Source organism: Gavialis gangeticus, unplaced genomic scaffold (assembly GCF_001723915.1).
Source record: "Gavialis gangeticus isolate Ggan-Ray unplaced genomic scaffold, GavGan_comp1, whole genome shotgun sequence".
Taxonomy (NCBI): Eukaryota; Metazoa; Chordata; order Crocodylia; family Gavialidae; genus Gavialis; species Gavialis gangeticus.
In genome coordinates, this window is record NW_017729032.1 from 123,434,446 (window position 1) to 123,455,544 (window position 21,099).

Genomic DNA, 21,099 nt, shown 5'->3' on the forward strand with positions numbered 1-21,099 from the left:
TCTCTCTCTGTGTGTGTGTGTGTGTGTGTGTGTGTGTGTGTGTGTGTGTGTGTGTGTGTGTGTGTGTGTGTGTGTGTGTGTGTGTGTGTGTATAAAAACACACACACACACACATCCATTGGTTATGTATATCTATCCTTAGAGGTTTTTAAGACCCAAGTAGACAAAGCCTCATCTAGGATGATCTAGTTGGAGAAGGTCCTGCTTTGAGCAGGGGGATGGACTAGATCAGCGTTTCTTAACCTGTGGATCGTGACACAAAAGTGAGTTGCAAGAACATATGAAAGGGCTGTGAACATACTTTAAAATGGGTTCTCTTTCAAAAAAGAAAATCATGGAAAACTGTGGTTTTTCCCTTGCAGGCTGGCAGAGCTCCAGCCTGTGAGAGGCTGCTTGGGGGCCCCCCTCCCCCACACATGGAGGGTTTGGGGGCTGGGGGTGGGGGGCAGTGGGTCAGGACTGGCCATTGATGTTTACAGATAGGTCCTGGTACAAAAAAGGTTGAGAACCACTGGACGAGATGACCTCCTGAGGTCCCTTCCAGCCCTAATTTTCTATGATTCTATAATTCCATATATATTCTGTATATATATCATTGGCATGAGAGGAGAAAAGGGCTAATCTCAGGGGCTGAAGGAGTAGGGAGAATGGAGGGCAGAGAGGGTTCCTGTGGAGACAAGAAAAATGTGATCGAGCAAGCAAGGAGATTGTGTGATGCAGATAAACGAAGGCTTTAGTATTCATGGTGTAGGGAAAGAACAAGGAGAAAGAAGAGCAAGCTGTAACAAGGAATCAAAGGGGTAGATAACAAAGGATAGCAGCAAAAGAAAGGATTAGGGGTTGGAGAAAAAGGAAAGGTAGTGATAATGAAGAGGTATGGAGAGTAATAGAATTTTGTTACACCAGAATTGAGGGAGGATGACAGTCTGAGAGACAGTCAACATTTTGAGGTTGGACTTTCCCACAAATATTTGAAAGAAATCAAGAGACCAAAAAAACTGCAGTTTATTGGTTAATTTTATTTCTTTTAACCTCATGATTTTTTAAACTCACCCTCTTCAGTTTGATTGATGACTTTGCACCCTTAGGCCCCTGGCAGACATTACACTTAAGATATGATTAGCCTTTTAATTGCGTCTTAAATAGTAACCAAGCCACACGTTCCAGAATTAATGATGTGACAAAACAGGAAAGCAGCCAAAAATTATTCCATGGTGGGCCTTGCTTGACAGTACTCCCATGTTAGCAGGCTGACAACTGGCTCTGGTGCAGCCCTGCATAGGACTGCACACCACTGTTTTCAGGGTGCTGAGTTAAGGGGAGGTGGGTTGGGGTGCCAGGTCATGGGAAGCTGTGGAGCAAGGCATTTGACATCCCAGTTACAAAGACCTGGGAATCGAGTAGAAGTTCCCTGATCCCAGAGTCCCTGTTATCAAGTGATTTCTTTGTATGTTGTTTCACTTCAGAGGAGAGATGGATGATGGAGTCAGGCATCTCTTCGATGTAGTCCTACTTTTTACAAAGAAAGTGTAAAATTGCATTTTACCTGAGCACAGGAGGAATCAAATAGGAGACAGTTTCCTTTCTTCCAGTGAAAAGTCTCCAATTGGCTCGAGACTGAGACTGATGATAAGCTGATTGTCAGTCCCAGGCTCAGGACCACACCTGTTCATGCTGTCACTCTAGGCTCCATCTTTTCACACACTGACAAGTAAGTAATAGCGCCATTGGGACCTGATCCCCAATCCAAAAATTACCTGGCCAGCCATGTATATGTGGCATAGCCAGGGGTGTGATTGGATTGGGGATCAAATCCCATCGTGCCATTGAATGGAAGTGTGCCATGGGCTTAGATTTGACAATGCCAAACTCCAGCATTTGGCCAGGGAAAAGCTGTGGGGTTGGGAACCTGTATATATTCTGTGTATTTCCTGACCTCTGTTCATAGGATTACAGGAACGTAGGGCTGGAAGGGACCTCATGAGGTCATCTAGTTCAGCCCAGTACTCGGGCCTGGATCGTCTCTGACTAAACCATCCCATTTAAGTGTCTACACCACTCTTGACAGTTTCCAGGGCTGGAGATTCCACTTCTCTAGTTAGCTTGTTCCAATGTTTGACCATCCTCATAGTCAGAAAGCTCTTTCAAATCTCCAGCCTAAAATTCCTCTGATGCAGGTTGAGTCTGTTGCTCCTAGTCCTGCCCCCTACAGCCACAGAGAAAAGTCTATATATCCTTGCCTTCTTAATCATTCTGTACACAAGTCACCATATCTTTGAATAGGCCACAGCACCTTTCAGATGCATATGTCTGTTTGGTACTTTCTATAACTAAGAAATCACTGCTCCAGTCAGGGCCACTTAGTTTTCCTGAGATCAAACACTTTTTTTACTGTCTAGTAAATTGGTGCAGAAGCCATAGGCAAAGGGCATATCATGCCTTGCTCTAGCAGCTGGTTTTCATGAAGAGTGTCTATTTATAAAACTTATTAGTTATTCTTTAGGTGGTTGAGGTCTGTGCTGTGAATTTAAATAACTTGGGCTACTACCCTGCTGATGACTGTTTTGGAGCAGTATGACATTACTTGATGGAATTTGGTACTTTCTGTTGCATTTTTTTAAAGTGGAATACATACACACAAAACCAGGTTAAAAGAATGTTAGTGTGGCAAAGTCAAGCATATGAAATTTAAGAAATAGGTATCATGCAACCTTAAGTCTGCACTTTCTTGCATATTGATTGTGACAAGTTTGTAATTAAATGATCATATACATTTTTTTTCAGAACCACTGCTGGTTTTTATGCTTAGTATGGGCTCAACATTATGTATTGAATGAGGTGGTTGTTGGTAGGATTCTTTCATTTACTGTGGAAGTTGTATTGATGCATAGTGAAAAGGGTAAGGGCCTGCAGATAGAGAAATGGTAATTTTGTGGTTAAGGGAGCCCCCCTAAGTCCCAAGTTTGGCACCCAAATTTACTGGGCACTTCTGCATAATATTATTAATATTACCAGGATGCTCCAGCTCTAGAGTGACAAACATGACAAAAGAATCTGTGAAATGATTATCAATTCTGCATCTACTTCATGACTTGTGCAAAAAATAGAACTGGGGACAACACACTGAAGGAAGACTATAAACAGGAATATTGAAGAGCTGTCTTATTTCTGGAGCCCCTTATATTCTGTGCATAAATGACATAGGGATTGTATGACAGAAGTAACATGTAAGCATGTAATTAAAGCAGTTGTCATAAAGCATACATGTAAGGGAAAGGGTTATGCAAACTCAATTCTGGGATTTCCTAACTTTGTAATGCTTGACTTTTCAGGGAAGGAAGGATATAAGAGAAATATATCAAAGTTCTGAGAGACATTTATAGGGTTATTCTTGAGATTATATCTGCTCCCAAGTTATTTACAATAGAATGTTTTCTTTATAATAGTATCTGAAATAACTGAGCATAGAGCTGCTCTGGCAAGAACATTTTCTCCTAAAAATATTGTCATTATTTTGATTTACAGAATCTTGGCAGTACTTAGTATATAAACCCATTTTAGTGTAATAGTCAAAGCCTAAGATGGGAACAGAGGAAAATTTATTTTTCATTTTAATTTTTGACTTCTTGCATGGATGATTATTAGATTCTCTTTCCCTGCAGCTGGGTTCTCTGGCTGATCTTCTGCAGCTCTCAGCATCTTATCAGGAGCTGCACTGGAATCATTCTTGACTAGCAACTTTCTCTATAAACTTTTAATAACCCTTGTGGTCTTAGTCTTTCCCCCAAGGCTATTTCCTTCAGTGCTAATGGCTCTTTTACCCCTTTAATAGAAGCTATATAAACAATCTTGATGAGAAAGAGATTTCTGCCTCCAAATATCTCTCTAGAGCTCTGTCATGTTTTCGTCCTTCTGTACATGCCGGTTTATTTGAGAACCTAATATTTACCATATTTACTTAAATATGAGAAGTTTTTTCCCTCAGTCTACATGGGGAAGAAAGCTTTACATTTGCATACAAGAAAACTGCATTAAATACATTGCCTATCTTTGAACAGCTGCTAAAAGCAGCATGTGCTCAGTAGTGGAAACTAGCTATGAAGGTGATTAAATGCAGACAATAATGAGCATGACCCATATAAAGTATATGATCCATATGGAGCAAACACGCTAATGGGAAGTGACCACATTTTTTTTCCAAAAATATTTCTGTATACATCAACAATTATATATATATAAAACTACCTCTAACAACCTGTCATGTGACCACCATGATTCACTTAACAGACCAAAAACACACTTTAACAGTTAAATTATTTTAGTCCCATTACAAAGTTTGCACCACATACTCACGCACTTGCATACCCATCTCTATTCCCTTGAAAATATCACACTTTCATAAAAGACTCCTTGAGTTTCCTCCCTCCTCCCCAGTCATTCTGCTGTTTGTCGGATTCATCATCATCACATCCTCACTATTGTCCTCCTCATTGTTCTCTTCAGAGGGCTTACCTCTGAAAAGTCTATGCCAGTCCCCTCTCTTCCATATGAGTTCCACCATCTCTTTCCCATCATCCTCTTCTGTCTTCCTGTAGTACCAGTACATTTAACTCAGCCCCATTTTAATACAGTCCTTTACTGTGAGGTCTGAATGCCTATTTATGAGCAGGTTCCTGGCTTTTCACAGGGCATGCCTGAAGTAGGAGATGAACTAGTTGAAGTGGGCTGTTGGGGCCCCTTGCTGTTTGGTCAAGTGCCTATAGAGGACTGCAGGGTTCTGAAACCTGTCACCACCAGGAGGAGTGCACATACTTTCTTCCACACCTCTCTGGAGTATGGGCAGTCTCAGAAGAGGTGGTTGCCCATTTCTATCTGCCACCAGCAAGCTTGCCTCAGGCAGTTAGATGGACCTCTCTGACCTGCATTGTTTTTACATGCCCTCACAGGGAGTGTCTGCTGGGCTGCTTGCCAGTTCAAGTCTCTGTGCTCCTTTTGTAGGTCTTTGCGGAAAATTCACTTCCACATGGCATGGCACCTGTCACCAGGTAATAAATCCATGGGCAATATAATGTCTCTTGCCTTTACTATTTCCTGTATCTTGCAGTGGTTCACCAGGGTCACTAAGGCCATGATGTGCAGTTTATATTTGTCTCAGAAGCATTTCAGGATCACATAAGACCATGGGAACACTCTGGCCCATGGGCTTCCATTGGTAGTCATGTACACCTGCCACTGTTGCAGCAGCTGCTCTGAAAGATACTTTACAAAGCGGCTTATTTTGGATTCTGCCATTGTTGCCAGTTTGCAAACCTGGCTCATGTACTTGGCTCAGAGGAACAGTAGGATGTCTGGCATTCCTCTGCCTTTAGATCGTTTTGCTTTATACAGTTTGGTCCTTGCCGCTTTCTCCCATGTGGACTTCCAAAAGAACATGGCTCTTTGGATTCTGTGGATGACTTGATCCAAGGGAGGGAAGACAAGGGGGGTGTATAGAAATATTGACAGTAGCTCCACCTTCATCAGGCTACATGCCCCTGACAGGCAGAACAATTGCTGTAGTCCCAGGCTCTGTTTGGTCTTGGCCTCCGTCTTTTTCCATTCTGTCTGTCCTGTCAGCTTTGGGTCAAACTCCACCTCGAGGATCTTTAAGCATTCATAGGGGATGGAGACCCCCAGAGCCAACAGGTCGCCAAGTTCACCCAGGACTAGGCAGGTGCTTTTGCTCAAGTTGAGCTGGCCCCTACTGCCGCTTTGTATACCTGATTATGTTGTGGCACTCTTTCCACTGAACCCTTGTCCCTGCATATGCTGTTAAGGTCATCCATGTAAGTGAGGACTTTTGTCTCTTCCCCATTACTTCCGGGGATCTTCATGCCACAGATCCTGAGATCCTGCCTGAGCTGCTGTGCTAGTGGTTCCATTGCACAGATAAACAGGACTGGGAAAAGTGGGCAACCCTGCCTGACACCTGACTCCACTGCAGTCGAGGCTGTCAGGGATACATTCAACAGTACCCTGCTGCTCATGTTGATGTACAGTGCCTTTCATCCAGGTAACAAAGGTTGCAGGAACTACCATCTTTTTCAGTGTCTCCAGGAGGAAGTGATGGGATACTCAGTTGTAGGCCTTCTCCAAGTCGAGGGTCAACACAGCAACCATTGGTACTATTGTGCATCTCACAGCTGCATCAAGGTTTCATGGATTTGTCACCCCGGCACCCCACACTCCTGGTCCTCATGATCACTACTCCTATAACAGACCTAAAGCACTTGGGTCAAGACTTCGGCTATTAGTTTGTAGTCAAGGTTCAGGAATGTTATTAGATGCCAGCTTCTCAGGTCCTGCCACTCCCCCTTCTTGTAAAGAAAGGTTATGAGGCCCTCCTCTATCCACGTTCCCAGGTGGTCCTCCTGCAGGTGCTGTCTATAGACTTCCAGCAGGTACAGGCCCACCTGGTCCCAGAAAGCAACATAGAACTCCTTGGACCAGCTGTCTGCTTCAGGATTCTTACCATTCTGGAAACTGCAGAGCATTGTGTTGATTTCCTCCAGCATCCACTCTTCCACCAGCTTCTGTCCCTTGTCCTCCCAAAGGACCTGTGTGAGTTTCTGTCAACAGTCCTGCATTGTCCCCTGGGTCCTCTGTTCATGCCATATAGAGATCCTGGTAGAACACCACCACCATCTCCACCATCCCTTCATTCGAGCGCTGCTCCACCCCCGCTCCTTCTACCAGGCTGGTCATCACTTTCTTCTTGGTTTCCTTTATCTTGCTAAAATAAGCAGACCACTCCTCCCCCATCTCTACCTAGGGGGCCCAGGCCAGGAAGATCTTCCTGGCCTGTGTGGTGGGCCAGTAGGGGGTGCTCCTGTGTTGAGCCACCCACCTCAGTGCGCCCGACCACCTTCCAGACTCCGAGTGCCTCCCTGGGGGTGCCTCACGTCTGGCTGACCCCCTTCCTGGAGCACACCCACTAGCATGGGGGTAAAAACTGCCACCACCCAGGGCTGAACTTGATTCTGGCTCTGCATCCCCTGGGTAACACAGGCCTACTAGCCCTTGAGGGTACTTGACTCACTTCAAGCACTTGGGGGTGGTTCCCTCAGTCAGAAGCACAAGTAGTAGTCTCCCTTAGTCAGCCAAACTAGGGGGACCTGAAGGCATAATCTAGACCCACTCCCAATAAGTCTCCCACACTAGGTACAAAGGAGAACTGTATTGGTTACAAGGGGTAGGGTTGGAATAGGGTACAGGGTAGAGCAATATCAGAGAAATCCCATAGAGCAAACTGGCATAGCTGGGTAGCCTTTGATCACGCATCTGAGTTACTGCAAGCTATATATCAAGTTAGATCTCAGGTAGCTTACTCACAAGTATCATCCAGAAGCAGGTGGAGATTCCCTCTGGAGGCAAGCAGTTCCTTGATCATGAGTTTTGAGAGAGAAAGTAAGTTTCAGATGGTCCAGCTCTTCTCTCTCTCTGAATCTTCCTCATGGCTGCTGCCCCCTTCCTCCTGGGCAGTCCTTAACTTATATAGCCCTTATGACCTCATTTACCTGGTCCAGTGTAGGCCAGCACCCATTGGCTGCCAGCCAACCTATTTGAAATGCATCACTAGTTGCTGGGCAGACTGGCAGTTCCTAGCTCCCCAGAGAGCCCAAGCCCCTTACCCAGGTATGTGATGCCGGTCATGTAGGCAGAGAGAGCAGGTTTCCCCCCTCCCTCAGGAATATATCCAGCTCAGGTTACCTAAAGAGATAGGGTAAGGTGTGTACCCTCTGCAGGACGCCTCTTAACCAAATTGTCACAGAGCAGAGTTTTTGGGGAGTAACAGAGGTGGCCTTCTGCCAGAGCCTATTCCTTGGACTAGGCCCTGATCTAAGTCTTCACCTCCCACATGGACTCCCTCACGTCCCAACCCCAAGCCACCTGTTTGTGCAAGCTCTTCAACTTGTGGTTTAGGCATTCATGTTGCCTTCTCTGGATCTAGGCGTCCTCCTTCCATCCTTCCAGAAGAAATCCCTCATTCTCTCTTTCACACTTGCCTACCACTCTGCGTGGTTCGGGTATCCAGGTCATAGGGTTTTCCATCCTGCGTAGTGCTGTCTGAACTCGCACTATATCTTCTTGTCATCCAGAAGGGTCACATTCAGTTTCTACACACCCTTGACCACAAGGATAGGTTGGTGCAAGCCAAGTGAATGAGACATATGGTATTGTCCATTGAGTGCAATCCTCCTCAGTTCTGACTGTTTTCCAAGTTGTAGTGAGCCACTGCATCGCATACATTTCAACTTCCTCTTCATTCCCACAGCCGAGCTGTGCCTTTCTTTCCCATCTCCAGTGATTCCTGTTTCTACACCAGCATGAAGTGTCTGGCAAACATCATCAGATGGGGCCCCAAATAGTTTACTAAGAATCCCTCTGTTGCCCCCTCTCTCAGCCTGACGTATATGATTAGTGCAGGCTGGAGCTGGGGTGGTGCCAGGCTTTTCCTGGCGGGGGGCTGGGTTGGGCTGGGCTTGTGGCAGGGGGCAACAGCATTGGGAGTTGGGCTACAGGGGCAACTGCAGCCACCCAAAAATTCTGCGTAGCCTCCCCATCTCCTTTCCCAGCACTGCTGCCACCCACCCCAAGTGCAGCCCTGACCCAATTATCCCACCAAGAAAAGGCCAGCACTGCCCTAGTCCTAGCCTGCAGTGGCAGCCTGCCCTCACCCTCCTGCAGATCGCTGGCACATGGCCCCCATGCCCTCCCCATGCACATGCAGCAGTGGGAGCCGCCACCCCCTCCCTGCACCAGGCACCCTGTGGGCGAGCCAGCTGTACAGGGCCTGCCGCTTCCCCAGCCCCAGCTCCACTCCTTCCCTCACTGCCGTGGGGGTGGGGGCAGATCAAGGCCTCAGCGGTAAGCCAGAGAGCGGGACACAGGCAGGAGCAAGGTCTGGGGTGAGCGGGGCCCCAGCCGGGCCAGATGGTGGGACAAGCAGAGGCCTGGAGCCCCACTCACCCCAGCCCCTGCACCTGCACCTACCTGTGCCCCACTCCCTCCTTCACTACTAGGGCCTCTAACTGCCCTCCACCCCTTCTCCCACAGACTTACATGCGGGGTGGGGTGCCCCCAAATAATTTTTTCACCCTCCACCTTGATCTCCCCACACCCCCTCTTTTCTCCCCACAGACTTGCTAGGGGCGGGGGCACGGTAGAATCCTGGGTTGCTTTTTAATTCAAAAAGTGATCTCCTGCTTAAAAAGGTTGGAAACCATTACTCTAAAGTATCTACTCTTGCCATTGTTAGAGACAAGGTACTGGTGTCAATGGACCATTCGTCTGACCTAGTACGGCACTTATGTTTTTACGTTACCTCTGTTCTGCCAACTGTCAACCTGAGAAAAAAACATAACTAATGGGTCCTGTTTATGGTCATAATATTTGGTCCAATTGCCAGAGGTGACAGCTTAATATTATATAAACATGGCACAGGCCAAGTTTTTGATGTCACTGCCATACTAAACTAAAATTGTATACAATAACCAAAGACAACATGCAAATTGATAGCAGTAACATGCCAGAGTGTTTAGTTTACATACTGTTATTATAAGCATGGGCTTAATGTACAAAGTGGCATTTCACTTATAAAATTCAATGCTGAGAAAAATATCAGGTTTTTCAAAGAAAGGCAGAGCTAGAGAAACAGCAGTAGGTCAAAGTCGCCCTTTATTTTAGGTGTATAAATAAACATGACCTGTAAGCTGGTCCTCAGTGAAGTTCACCCAGCTTCAAATTTCACTATGTAGAAATGCAGTGCAAATTTTGTCTACTCTTTATGATCTGATTAAGAAAATGAGTAAAACCTACAGAGAATGTGTAGAACACTGTAACTAAGTTCTGTGATTTTTTTCAAGTCTTAGTATAAAATCACATTCATTGTTCATCTCATTGTGTTTCCATTTTGCAGCCTACGTTTCCAGTAGGTCCAACAATAGGAACGAACACAGCTATTAGTTTTGCTCCTTATATAACACCAGTAACACCTGGAGTTGGGTTAGTTCCTACTGAAATCCTACCCACGCCACCTGTAATTGTTCCTGGAAGTCCACCTGTCTCAGTCCCTGGTTCAACAGCTACTCAGAAACTCCTCAGGACTGATAAACTGGAGGTACTACAAACAGTGTTGTGATTGGAAATGCAATTCTCTGCTATTTTTATATGTAAGAGCATTGAAAAAGATTAATTGCTTTTAGAACTGTTTTCTGCCAAAAACCTAAACTGCTGTTATTACAAATGCAGGTTATGAACTTGCATTTAGTGGAAATGGTACTATCATGTTTGTGTATTTTAAATAAAATTAAGTCAACATGTTATAAAATTGACTATTCAGACTTAATTTGTCTAGTAAACATTGAAAGTAACACATATTTGTTAATTTTTTAAAATGCCTCTTAATCTTTTTGAATTTCTTTACAGAGAAATTAACAGGCACATAAGATTTATACCCATAATATCATGTGCACTACTTTACAAAGTTTTAATCTGATAAGGAAATATCTGTAGGTTCTAAAGGCCAATGTGTCTCTAGTATTAACTCAGCCTTAAGAAATTGCACTCTGTAAATTTCTAAAATGGAAATTGTGTAGTTGACCACAAATGGGCAAACTCCACACATATGCATTGAACCCAGGAAGGCTCTACATGTACTTGTGGCTATTTCCATGTTCAGCCAGTTTAGAGCACTGGGGTCTTAGAAGTCTACAATCTGTATGTCAGGTTCAGATAACTAGTAATATGGCCCCAGCAGGAAGGTACTTCTCTGAAAATGGGGACTTAAATATTCAGGTTAAAAGAAATCAGATCTGTCTCAGTGATTTGATTTTTGGTTTTGGTTTTTAAAGAACAGAAGCGTTAGTTTTGTTTTGTGGTCCTGCAGAACGCAGTGAGATTGATCCCAAATCTTCTCTATGGTATATAAGAGCAGGGCTTGACAACATGTTCCAGTGGCGGGCCAGAATGACTCAGGTCAGATCAAAGGCTGGCTGGTTGAAGCAGCTGCTGCCACCCCTACCTCCACCCCCATTTCTCACTTGTAGTGTACATACATTCAAATAATCTGTGAGGATTATCTCAGGTTGATTCTCCTAGTAGCAGAGCTTACCCAGAGCTGTGTGTGGCTCTGAGAATGGAGAATATTTGAGGCTCTGAGAATGGAGAGCTTGTAGTGCTGACACTGTGCAGCCAGGGTGGGGGGGTGTTCACACATCTCAGCATGCAATGCTAGCTCCCTTAGTCTGCCAGACAACAGATGGCAGCAGTGAGTAAGGCAGCCCTGACAGGCTGACCCAGACTACCCATGGTCAGCCTGTTTATTCCCAGGCTATTTTTCTTCTGCAGTGGTAATTTTTTGAGAAAAATCCTGAACACCTATACATACACTCATGATTTCTACTGGGAGAGCAATGACTCTCCTAGGAAAAACAGAATGTCTGTATGAGGTCACTGTCACCAAACTGCCTGGCTGCAGCGCAACACAGTACGTTGGGGGCAAAGCCTTCCACTGCCCTAAGTTGCCATTCTCTCTATTAGAGGAACACTTCTTCTGTCAATACAATCGGACTGATGCAAGCAAGACCAGAATGGAACCAGATATTTTGCACTTCTTAATTGGCTTCTCTGGAGCAAATAATTAACAACACTACTCCCAGAGGTTTAATGTTGGGAAACAAGCAGAGAGGTTTGGGGATGACTTGGTTCTTTTTGCATTCAATTTATATTATGAGGTGACACAGCTGTAATTTCAATATAAATAAAAGCAAGCAAACATTTTAAAAACATAAGCTAAAAACTGGTTAGGTCCCACCACCCCAGGAATTTTAAATGGTTACAAACAGAATGTGAAAAACAGAGTGGAAATCACAGTAAAATAGAGTCATATGGGTTTTTTTTTATATATATATATATATATATATATATATATAAGCAACAGTTATCAGGCATCCACTATCAGTAATAAGTATTGTTTTGCACATAGGTATGCAGGGAGTTCCAGCGAGGAAACTGTGCGCGCGGAGAGACTGATTGCCGCTTTGCACATCCTGCAGACAGCACAATGATTGACACAAATGACAACACTGTAACCGTTTGTATGGATTATATAAAAGGTCGTTGCATGAGGGAGAAATGCAAATATTTTCACCCTCCTGCACATTTGCAGGCCAAAATCAAAGCTGCTCAACACCAAGCCAACCAGGCTGCAGTGGCAGCTCAAGCAGCTGCTGCAGCTGCTACAGTGATGGTAAGTGCTAGAATATATGGCTGATTTTTTCATAAACTTCTTAATTGTGGTTTGACGTCAAGCAGTAGCATTTTTTAGGAGGCTGTTATATTTTACATTCTTCATAAAAGTTGAGAAATTATAAAATTATTACTATTGCTTTAGGGAAATGAAAAAATTACCTTTTGTTTTTCCCTCAATAATTTCAGAACAATATTTATGTCCTTTGAGTACAGTGAAGCAGTTAGACAGTTTCTGCTGCCTTTGCTCTCTCTCTCTCAATTATATGCTAAATTTGCTTCCTAACATTTCTTGATGAAACATAAAACTGGTGAAATTGAAATGGTCCACGGAAAATATGTAAACCTGTTCTGTGTTAGCTCCTTGCTGGCAGAAACACAATGTGAAAATTAGGAAATGAGAATTAAAGAAAAAATGATTTTGTGCCTAAAGTGTAGGCCATAGATAAGAGACCTGGGCTTTTTTTTTTTTCAGTTTCCCCACTGACTTACTCTAGTGTCCTGGGCACTGTGCCTCAGTTTCTCCATTAGTAAAATGAGAATAGTGAGATTTCAGTCATTAGTTTTTTCAGACATTGAGAGACTATTCTGTGAATGCTATGATAAAACCTATATAGAAAATCACATCAAGTAAGGTTTTTTAAAAAAAGTTGTTTTCAGGGGCTTCAGGCATCTTTGTTTTAAAATATGGCTGACACTTGCTAGCAAAAATTCCACAGAAGTGAATAAATAAGGCTTGCAGGATTTTATTCTGGGGACAGAAGTACAGTCAGTACAGATCAAAGAAGCATTGTCCTAACTCCTGGCACTGAAAGAATAATGACACAGATGTGACTTGTGGATAGCGCATACAACAGTTATAGACAATACAGTTACTCTGAGAATAAGAAGCTTACCAAAAACAAGTACAGTACAGTATATAACGATCATAGGCTATTGTATCTCAGAAATAAATAGAGACCAGACGTTCCAGGGACAAAGAGTGAGTTTCTTTCAAATATGACTACTGAAAGAATTAAGACTTCCAAACATAAGAAAACAGCAGAAGCCAATTTCCTTCAAATTAGTATTTTCTCTTGTCATATGAAAATTTTAGTTAAACCTAGAGATCTACCTGGAATTAAAAAGGCATGAGATTTTTGCAGTAGCACTTCTGCAACATGCAAAATTCATCTTGCATTTAGAAAAAGTAATAAGATAAGCAAAAGAACATTTTTTCCTGAATCTAAGGAATCATAGGATACGTTTTCTGCAATTCAGATAAGCCATATTAGAGATTTTGAGTTCCTAAGATTCAGGACTACGTGGAGAATCTTTAGAAACACAGGACTGAATTACTAGCATTGCACTACCATGGGAGAAGACAGAGGCCATGTAACTGAGAGGTTGTGTAGATCCCTTCCACAGAAAATTATATTCATGAGCTTTAATCGGATATTTAGATTCCCCAGAGTAACAGTACAAGCAAAAAAAAAAAGCATTCTTCATTACAGTCATTTTTATTTAATACAAATCTAGAACAAAGGAACCCATCAGGTAAAATAAGTGGGATCATATCTCCACTGACATAAATAATATAGGGAATGACAAAGAAAAGCAATAGCTAATGCATTCTAAATAAGAGCCCCAAAATATTCAAGGGAAATTGTTCAGAAGTAGCCACTGGAAATCTCTGGTTGTTCTTTGTAAAAGACAAACAAAGATCTTTAACCAAACACATTCTGCTTCCAGACTGATTCTCAACTTGAAATTATGACTTGAGAAGAGGAAATTGTGACATATTGTAGTGGTTGGGCAGGGATACAGGTCAAAGCCCCCCTCCACACATGCAGTTAAAGACATGATGGGATCTAATGCACGATCCACACAGTTCCACTTCCTGCCACACATGAATGGCAGGAGATGTGATTGTGTGATCGCACATTAGATCCCATGACATCCTATTGCATATATCAGCAAGAAGCAGGCTTATATGTCTGAGAGCTGCCTCTGCTGACAGAGCTCCCACCCACAGGGACAACGTGCAGCTAGTACCATCACGCAGCTGACAGGACTCTCAATCCTGGCTGTGCCCCACCTGCAGATGGGACTGAAAGTCCCTGCAGCTGACAGGTCTTTTCATCCCAGCTGCACCGCACGTAGCTGGCACCAAGAGTCCTCATACTTGATGGGCCTCTTGGCCCCAGCTGCATATTTGGTACAGCCGGAGTCCCGTCAGCTGCAGGACTTTCAGTCCCAGCAGCCATGGAGGGAGCACTGCTGCAATCTCCCACCCCCAGGGATGCATAGGGTGCCCTTCATCTGGGAGACCACAGCAGCTGCAGTCTTCTAGCTGTGGGGTCCATGGAGCAATAGTTGGGAGATCGCAGCAGCCTCAATCTCCCAGCCACTGCCTGGAGCACCCTGCTGCTGAGGGATCTCAGTGGCTGCAGTCTCCCAGCCCCCGGTGTGTGATGAGCACCCCAGCAGCTGGAAGTTCACAACAGCTGTGCTCTCCCAGCTGCAGACTGCCTACACATGCAAATCAAAGCCAGATAGAAACCAGCTATACAGTTATTACACATTTTCAAGCAATAACTTTATAGATGTTTGAACCTTTTTAAGGTGCCATAGTTCATAGATTTTAGAGCTGGAAGGGACCTTGGAAGTTCATCGAGTCCAGCTCCCTGCCCAAAGGGCAGGAAGTCAGCAGGGGTCATAGGATCCCAGCAAGATAGACATCCAAAGTAGGTGCTTGAACCACCTCCGGTGACAATCTATTCCAAACCTTGGGGGCTCGGACAGTAAAGAAGTTCTTCGTTATGTCCAGCCTGAAACGGTCACGGAGGTGTTTGTGACCATTCAATCTTGCCGTCCTTTGGGGCAGTCTGGTGAACAGATGTTCCCCCAGATCCTGATGAGCACCCCTGATAAACTTATAGGTGTCCACCAGCTCACCCCTGAGCCTGCACTTTTCCAGGCTCAAGAGTCCCACAGCTCTGAGCCTCTTATTGTAAGGTCTGTTTTCCTGACCTCTGATCATGCATGTGGCTGTCCTCTGGACTCTCTCAAGCTTCTCCACGTCTAAATTTATTGCACAATTAAGGTAACTGCATAATAGATACAAAATATAGAGGGGTCCAAAGAATCTCAGGTTCTTGAGGCTTAGATCACTCAAGGCCTCCTATTATTACTAAAGGAATGGATTATTTTGCAAACTTCACTTTTCATAAATGTTCAAATACAATGTACTCTTTTTTTCTTTTGCTGTAGAACGTGCCTGAAGTACATTTTCAGCAGTGTTGGTCCTTTTCTAGCTTCTCAAAGCTCTTATCAACCAGCCCTCAGGCACATTTTGCAGTAACTTAAAAACTGCAGTTCCTTAATTATACTGTGTGGATCACTGATGGTTTATGCAGTAACTTCATTTCCTTGTCTTCTCATTTCCGTGTCCCCAGTTGTCATAGTTGCCAGAAGGAAGCAACCATAATTGTGACAGGAGGAAAGTGATCTAGTGAATTCCATCTACTGAGATGTAGTTCACATTATTTTAGGACATGGGTTGGCATCCTCCAACCTCCAGACAAAATCTGTCCCTCAGAGCCATTTTAATCCAGTCCATAGAGACGGAAGGCTTCACTGATGTTTTGGTGGAGGCTGGAGGGGAGACTTAAGCAGTGTTTCAGCAGTGGGGTGGTTTCTCTGGGCAGCAGGGAGCAGCTATGACAGCAGCACTGCACAGGGGACTTCTAGCTGCAGCTGGAGTGGCACAGGCCTGGTTGGAAGCAACTCAGGCCCAAAGCTAAGCTCCATCAAAGCAACCCTGTGCTCCAAAAATTTTGGAAAACCTCTGTGTAAGGACATTGCTTGTGGCCTCTCAAAAAAACAAACTAAAAACCTTACATTTATAAGCTTGTGTAAACAGAGAAGTGTTGACCAAAATCCATGCCTCAAGAACAAGGAAGGAGATCCCCCCAGGGTAAATGTATGTTACTGTGCAGTAGCACGTAGGAGCTGGAAAAATCCCATGGTTTGACCGAGGAAAATTTCTTTGGCACAGGCAGTGGATAGGGCATTAGTGTTTGGTAGGTAATCACTGACAGGCCTAGTGAAAGAAAGGCATTTGATAGGTTAAAATATTGAAAGGAAAATTGCTTGCTGAACAGTGCTCTAAAGAGAGCTTTGAGAGTTGAGGAGAAATTGAAAAGACATATGAAGATAGGGAGGAAGGGTAGATCCAAACTGAATTCTCAGGAAAGTTGGGGGAGGTGGCTTTAAAGAAGCAAGAGCTGACTCCTAGAAAAAGAGATAGTGTTAATACAGGGAGCCTTGAAATTGAGGAGCAGGAAGTGGAAGGAAGGGAAGGACTAACAAAGATTAGAAAACAGGATTTTACAATGGAACAAGCAAATTGAGGCCTGTGTAGAACAGACGTGTGTCTGAGTTGAGAGGGAGGGAAGAGGGCAAAAGGTGAAGATACGGAAGTCATAAAGATAGTTGATGACCCTGTGAAAGTGGGTGAGAGCTGTATCTGGATGATGATAGTAATGGGGAGAGTACCTTCAGCTCTCACACTCAGATGGAAATTTGGGGCCTTATCACTTCAGAGAATTGAATCCAGCCTTTATGCTTCACATTTGAATATATTTTCCTCCATAATGGTCTCGGGGTAATTTTACAAAGGTGCATGGGCACTGTTAGACATTTTACAGAGGGGAGAGTTGAGAGAGCGATCAGCATTGTTGGACATATTGAGGTTGATGGAAAAAGACAGACATCATGTAGGCAGGTCATGAATGACCTTAGAAAGAACAGATACCACAGAGCAGAGGAATGAGCTAAAGGAGAAAATAAGTCAGTAGGAAGTCTTAATGCATTTGCAGGCAAAAGGGAGAAAGCAGCATATGAGGTGATAATTGGAAAAACAGAAAATGAAATTGGGAAAGGTATTTTTAAGAAGCAATAGCTATCTTGCAAATTATTCATGTTGTCATTGACCAGTTCTGTGAAGGTACTTTGTTTTAAGCATGGTGCATCAGTGGTTCTCAACTAGAGTGTGGCAGCACCCTTGGGTACCACAAGGCCCCCACAGGGGTGCCACGGCAGCAGCAGCCAAGTAAAACTGCCTCACACACTACTTCTACATTAGGTCTCTCTGATCAGCCTAAAGCAGACAGAAAAGCTGCCTTGTATTGTGTAGCCCTTACTGGTCTAAAATCCCATATATTCCTCCCAGAAATAGAGGCATGGGTGAAACTGTCCTGCCCACGTCTGTTTCTCAGAGCAGCGTGGTGGAGATGGACCAGGAAGGGCAACATAGTAGGAGTCAGCTCTACTGTCTCCGTTAGGTCGATTAGAGAGCCCTAATGCAGAAGAACACGCATGTGGTATAGCCTTTCTTGGGCTGGTAGTACTGCAAGCCTGTGGGGTAGTTTCATCTGGAGGTAGCAGAACCTGGTTGAGAAGCACTAAGGTAAACTGAGGCAGTGCCAACAGTGGTTCTCAGCCAGGAGGACTGCCACATTCAAAATAATTGTGGTGGGTGCCATGACCTGGGTAAGGTTGAGAACCACTGTAGTACTTGCTCAATACTTTGTCCTCCTTTTTCATTTTTATTGGATGCAGGGAATGTCCAAGATGGAGACAAGGTGAATATTAAGTTCTCTTGTAGACATTGGGAAGCTGACTATCATCATGAGTGCAAAAATGGATTTGATTTTATGAGCAAACCTTCCTCTCCATATGTTTTCTTGAAGCCTAATTTAAATCACAAAACATTTAATTTAAAGTTAAGCTAAATTTTCTGTCAGAATAGTATCAAATTGGCCCTTGTTTAATTTTATGCAAATGCAGTTATTTAAATATTACTTATTTTGCTAAAGTAAATTAAGTTATATTTAAATATTTGAAGAATTACTGCCATGATTCCTGTTCTAATTACCGGCTGTGCTCCCTTATTGACAAGTACTATTTTATATCATTACCTAGTTTTGAAGTTAGTATTAAAATTGATCAGAAAACTTAGTGTTCCTTTAAAAAGGGCTTTTTCTTAATGTAATGTGGTAAGTTAAAAGCAGATGTCTGCTGTATGGTTCCAGCTGCAGTAAAATACAAGGAATTGATGATAAGTTAGTGATTAGACTTAACATTCATTAACCCTGTATTTGAAAAAGAAAAACACTTTGTATTTGATCCCAAAGTCTATTGAAATGTACATTTTAATAATTAAGACATAAATCCTGCAAATGCTTACACATGAGTAGCCCTATTGAAGTATTAAATTCTCACTATTGCTTTGTATTTAAAATTTTAGTATTGAAAAAATATTTATGCTTTTTTAATCTGATGTAACTAACTTATCAGAAATCCTTGTAAAAAATCCTTAAAACTTATGCATTTCTGTGAAGTTATAAAATGCTTAATAGTGTCTGCAAGCTGCTATTTTACTTAACTTTCCTGAATTTCAAACATCTATATTTTACTCTCTTATATGCTTTTAACTAAGGTATAGTAGATGCATTTTTGCTTCAGTACTAATTCAAGGTGTAATATTCATTTCTTTAGAAAACATTTTTGTTGTTGTGCATGCCTAGTGTTTTGTATGTTGTATATTGCATTCAGAATATTTTTTTCCTTCTCACCTATCCACAATGCAATGCCGTTCCCATGATGCACCTCTGCTTGCTGTTTACCTGTATGTTAATTCGCTTGACTCCCATTGGCCCACTGCCATCATGTGCTCGCTGCCTGTTATTAAAAGACTCAGTCGACTGCCAAAGCAATGAAGCGACCTCTCGAAGCAACTGTAGACCTGGTACTTTGACCTTTCACCTTTTGCTTTGCATGTAGCTTTTCAGAGAAGCAACTAATGAAATTTTTATTGCTTTTTTTAAAACATCAATTGAAAAATATATTATTAATTTACAGAAAATTCAGTACTGTATTTATCCATCTCATTCCATACATAATAAATGCAAACAATTTAGTTTTTTCCTAACATGGTTTCATTTAAAAATCATGAAGTTGAAATGAGATAAAACTGCTTTTGTAATAAAAATGCGTAACATAATTCATTATTGCATTTAATAATTGGAAAATTATTTAGCTAAAAGAAATACTTGGCAATGAAACACAAGTGGTTTTTTCTCCCTAGAATTTTTTAAACCCTGTTTAAAGGAAATGCCATTTTTGTTGCTTTAAAGGCCTTTCTTTTCAGTAGTTGTGATGCTACAGTTTTAGGTTAATAGTACCATGCTTTTGCTATCAATAACAAAATACCACTCATTTTACATTGCAATGCTTTGGGTTAAGGTGCATGGCAAGGCATCTGTAACTGCTTTTTTAAAAAGTATATTACATAATTTTATTGAATAGTACATGAACAAAAGATATGTCTTTAAAATACTTCAAATTAAATTGAATTCTTTATTTACAGGCCTTTCCTCCCGGTGTTCTTCATCCATTACCAAAGAGACAAGCACTTGAAAAAAACAATGGTGCCAGTGCCGTTTTTAATCCCAGTGTCTTGCACTATCAACAGGCGCTTGCCAATGCACAGTTGCAGCAACACGCAGCATTTATTCCAACAGGTATGTTGCATTTACACTAAAAAAGAGTCTTCTTTTGATGTTCTCCACATAACACAGTTTCTATCACTTGTACACACTATTTTATCACACATAGTATACTTTAATGTGTCCTCTGCTCCTTATCCCACTCAGGATACAGCGTTCACAGATATTGACAGTAAATTATGTACAGAATATTAGGATTCACAAGGTAATTTTACAATGACACTAAATTAGTATTTTTCTTATATTCAATTGTTGTCCCTATTTTATATGTACAGCATAGCACTTCTCAGTATTAAATCAGTTGCATTTTAGCTCCATCAACCAGAGCTGTGCTGCAGTGGGCAGGGAGGAGGAACATCATAAAAGCCATGGAATGGAGGCATAATTTCAGAAATGCTTCAGGAACAACACTAAGATCCCCTGCTCTCTGGGCATATCTTGTATTTCCACTTTTACTGCATACACCACTTTCCCCCTCCTAAACTAGAATGGTAAACTTCTGCATGGGAGCATGCTGGGATTATAATGCACCTTATATCTGCATTGAACAATTCTGTAATGAGGTTTTTTTTTTCCATTTTCTTTGTCACTTAATTTTGTGACCCAAAACTCCCCCATATTTTGTGACTAATACTTGCTGCTGGAATTCTTGTAAGTGTTTCAGCTGTAGTGGAATAGTAGCAGTATAACAACTACTGTTGTTCAAAACTCAAGAAAACTAGACCATCCATCCATAGTGCACCATGCATAGCATCCTGAACTCAAACAGGTGGTGTCGATACCTTTTTACCCCTTTTAAAGAAGAGGGAATATGCAACTTTATTGTAAGCCTTGGGATAAATTGAACCAATGCAATACAGTTCTCTAAGTTATGGAAAAAGAGTAGTATCTAATGGTAAAATACATAGTGCAGTGCATTAAAGGACATAATTCCAGTTTGTTTTCAACTCTGAATTTTCAGGATGATTTAAAACATTTCAATTTTTCCTTCAGTAAATGCATTTTCTAGTTTTGAATGCATTCATTAACCTTTTATCATGTTCTTTAAGTATATAGCAATAATCTTGAATTAAATGAGAGAGAGAATTCAGGATTTGCCAATTTCTTGTTATAGAGTTTAATTAACAATATATATCTTTTTTTTAAATAAAAGCAAAAATCACATGGACTCCAGTGGAAAAATTTGCCTGTGCTCAGAGCTGAATAAAAACATGGTAAAAATTTTGGAATCTGGCTCTGCATTTGGAAAAAAAAAAAA

At 42.3% G+C, this 21,099-nt stretch overlaps 1 protein-coding gene across 8 annotated transcripts in view; it reads left to right on the plus strand.

Moving 5' to 3' along the window:
- The window catches only part of MBNL2 (muscleblind like splicing regulator 2), a 185,621-nt gene that overhangs the window by 127,975 nt on the left and 36,547 nt on the right, over positions 1-21,099 (plus strand). For 5 of the 8 annotated variants that reach the window (XM_019524728.1, XM_019524730.1, XM_019524726.1 and 2 more), the window contains 4 exons: positions 9,959-10,159; positions 12,026-12,289; positions 19,028-19,081; positions 19,703-19,856. In XM_019524728.1, coding sequence (XP_019380273.1) covers positions 9,959-10,159; positions 12,026-12,289; positions 19,028-19,081; positions 19,703-19,856 — 673 coding nt within the window. The remainder of the gene's footprint in view (positions 1-9,958; positions 10,160-12,025; positions 12,290-19,027; positions 19,082-19,702; positions 19,857-21,099) is intronic. The other 3 variants (XM_019524733.1, XM_019524732.1, XM_019524734.1) reach the window with 1 other exon arrangement.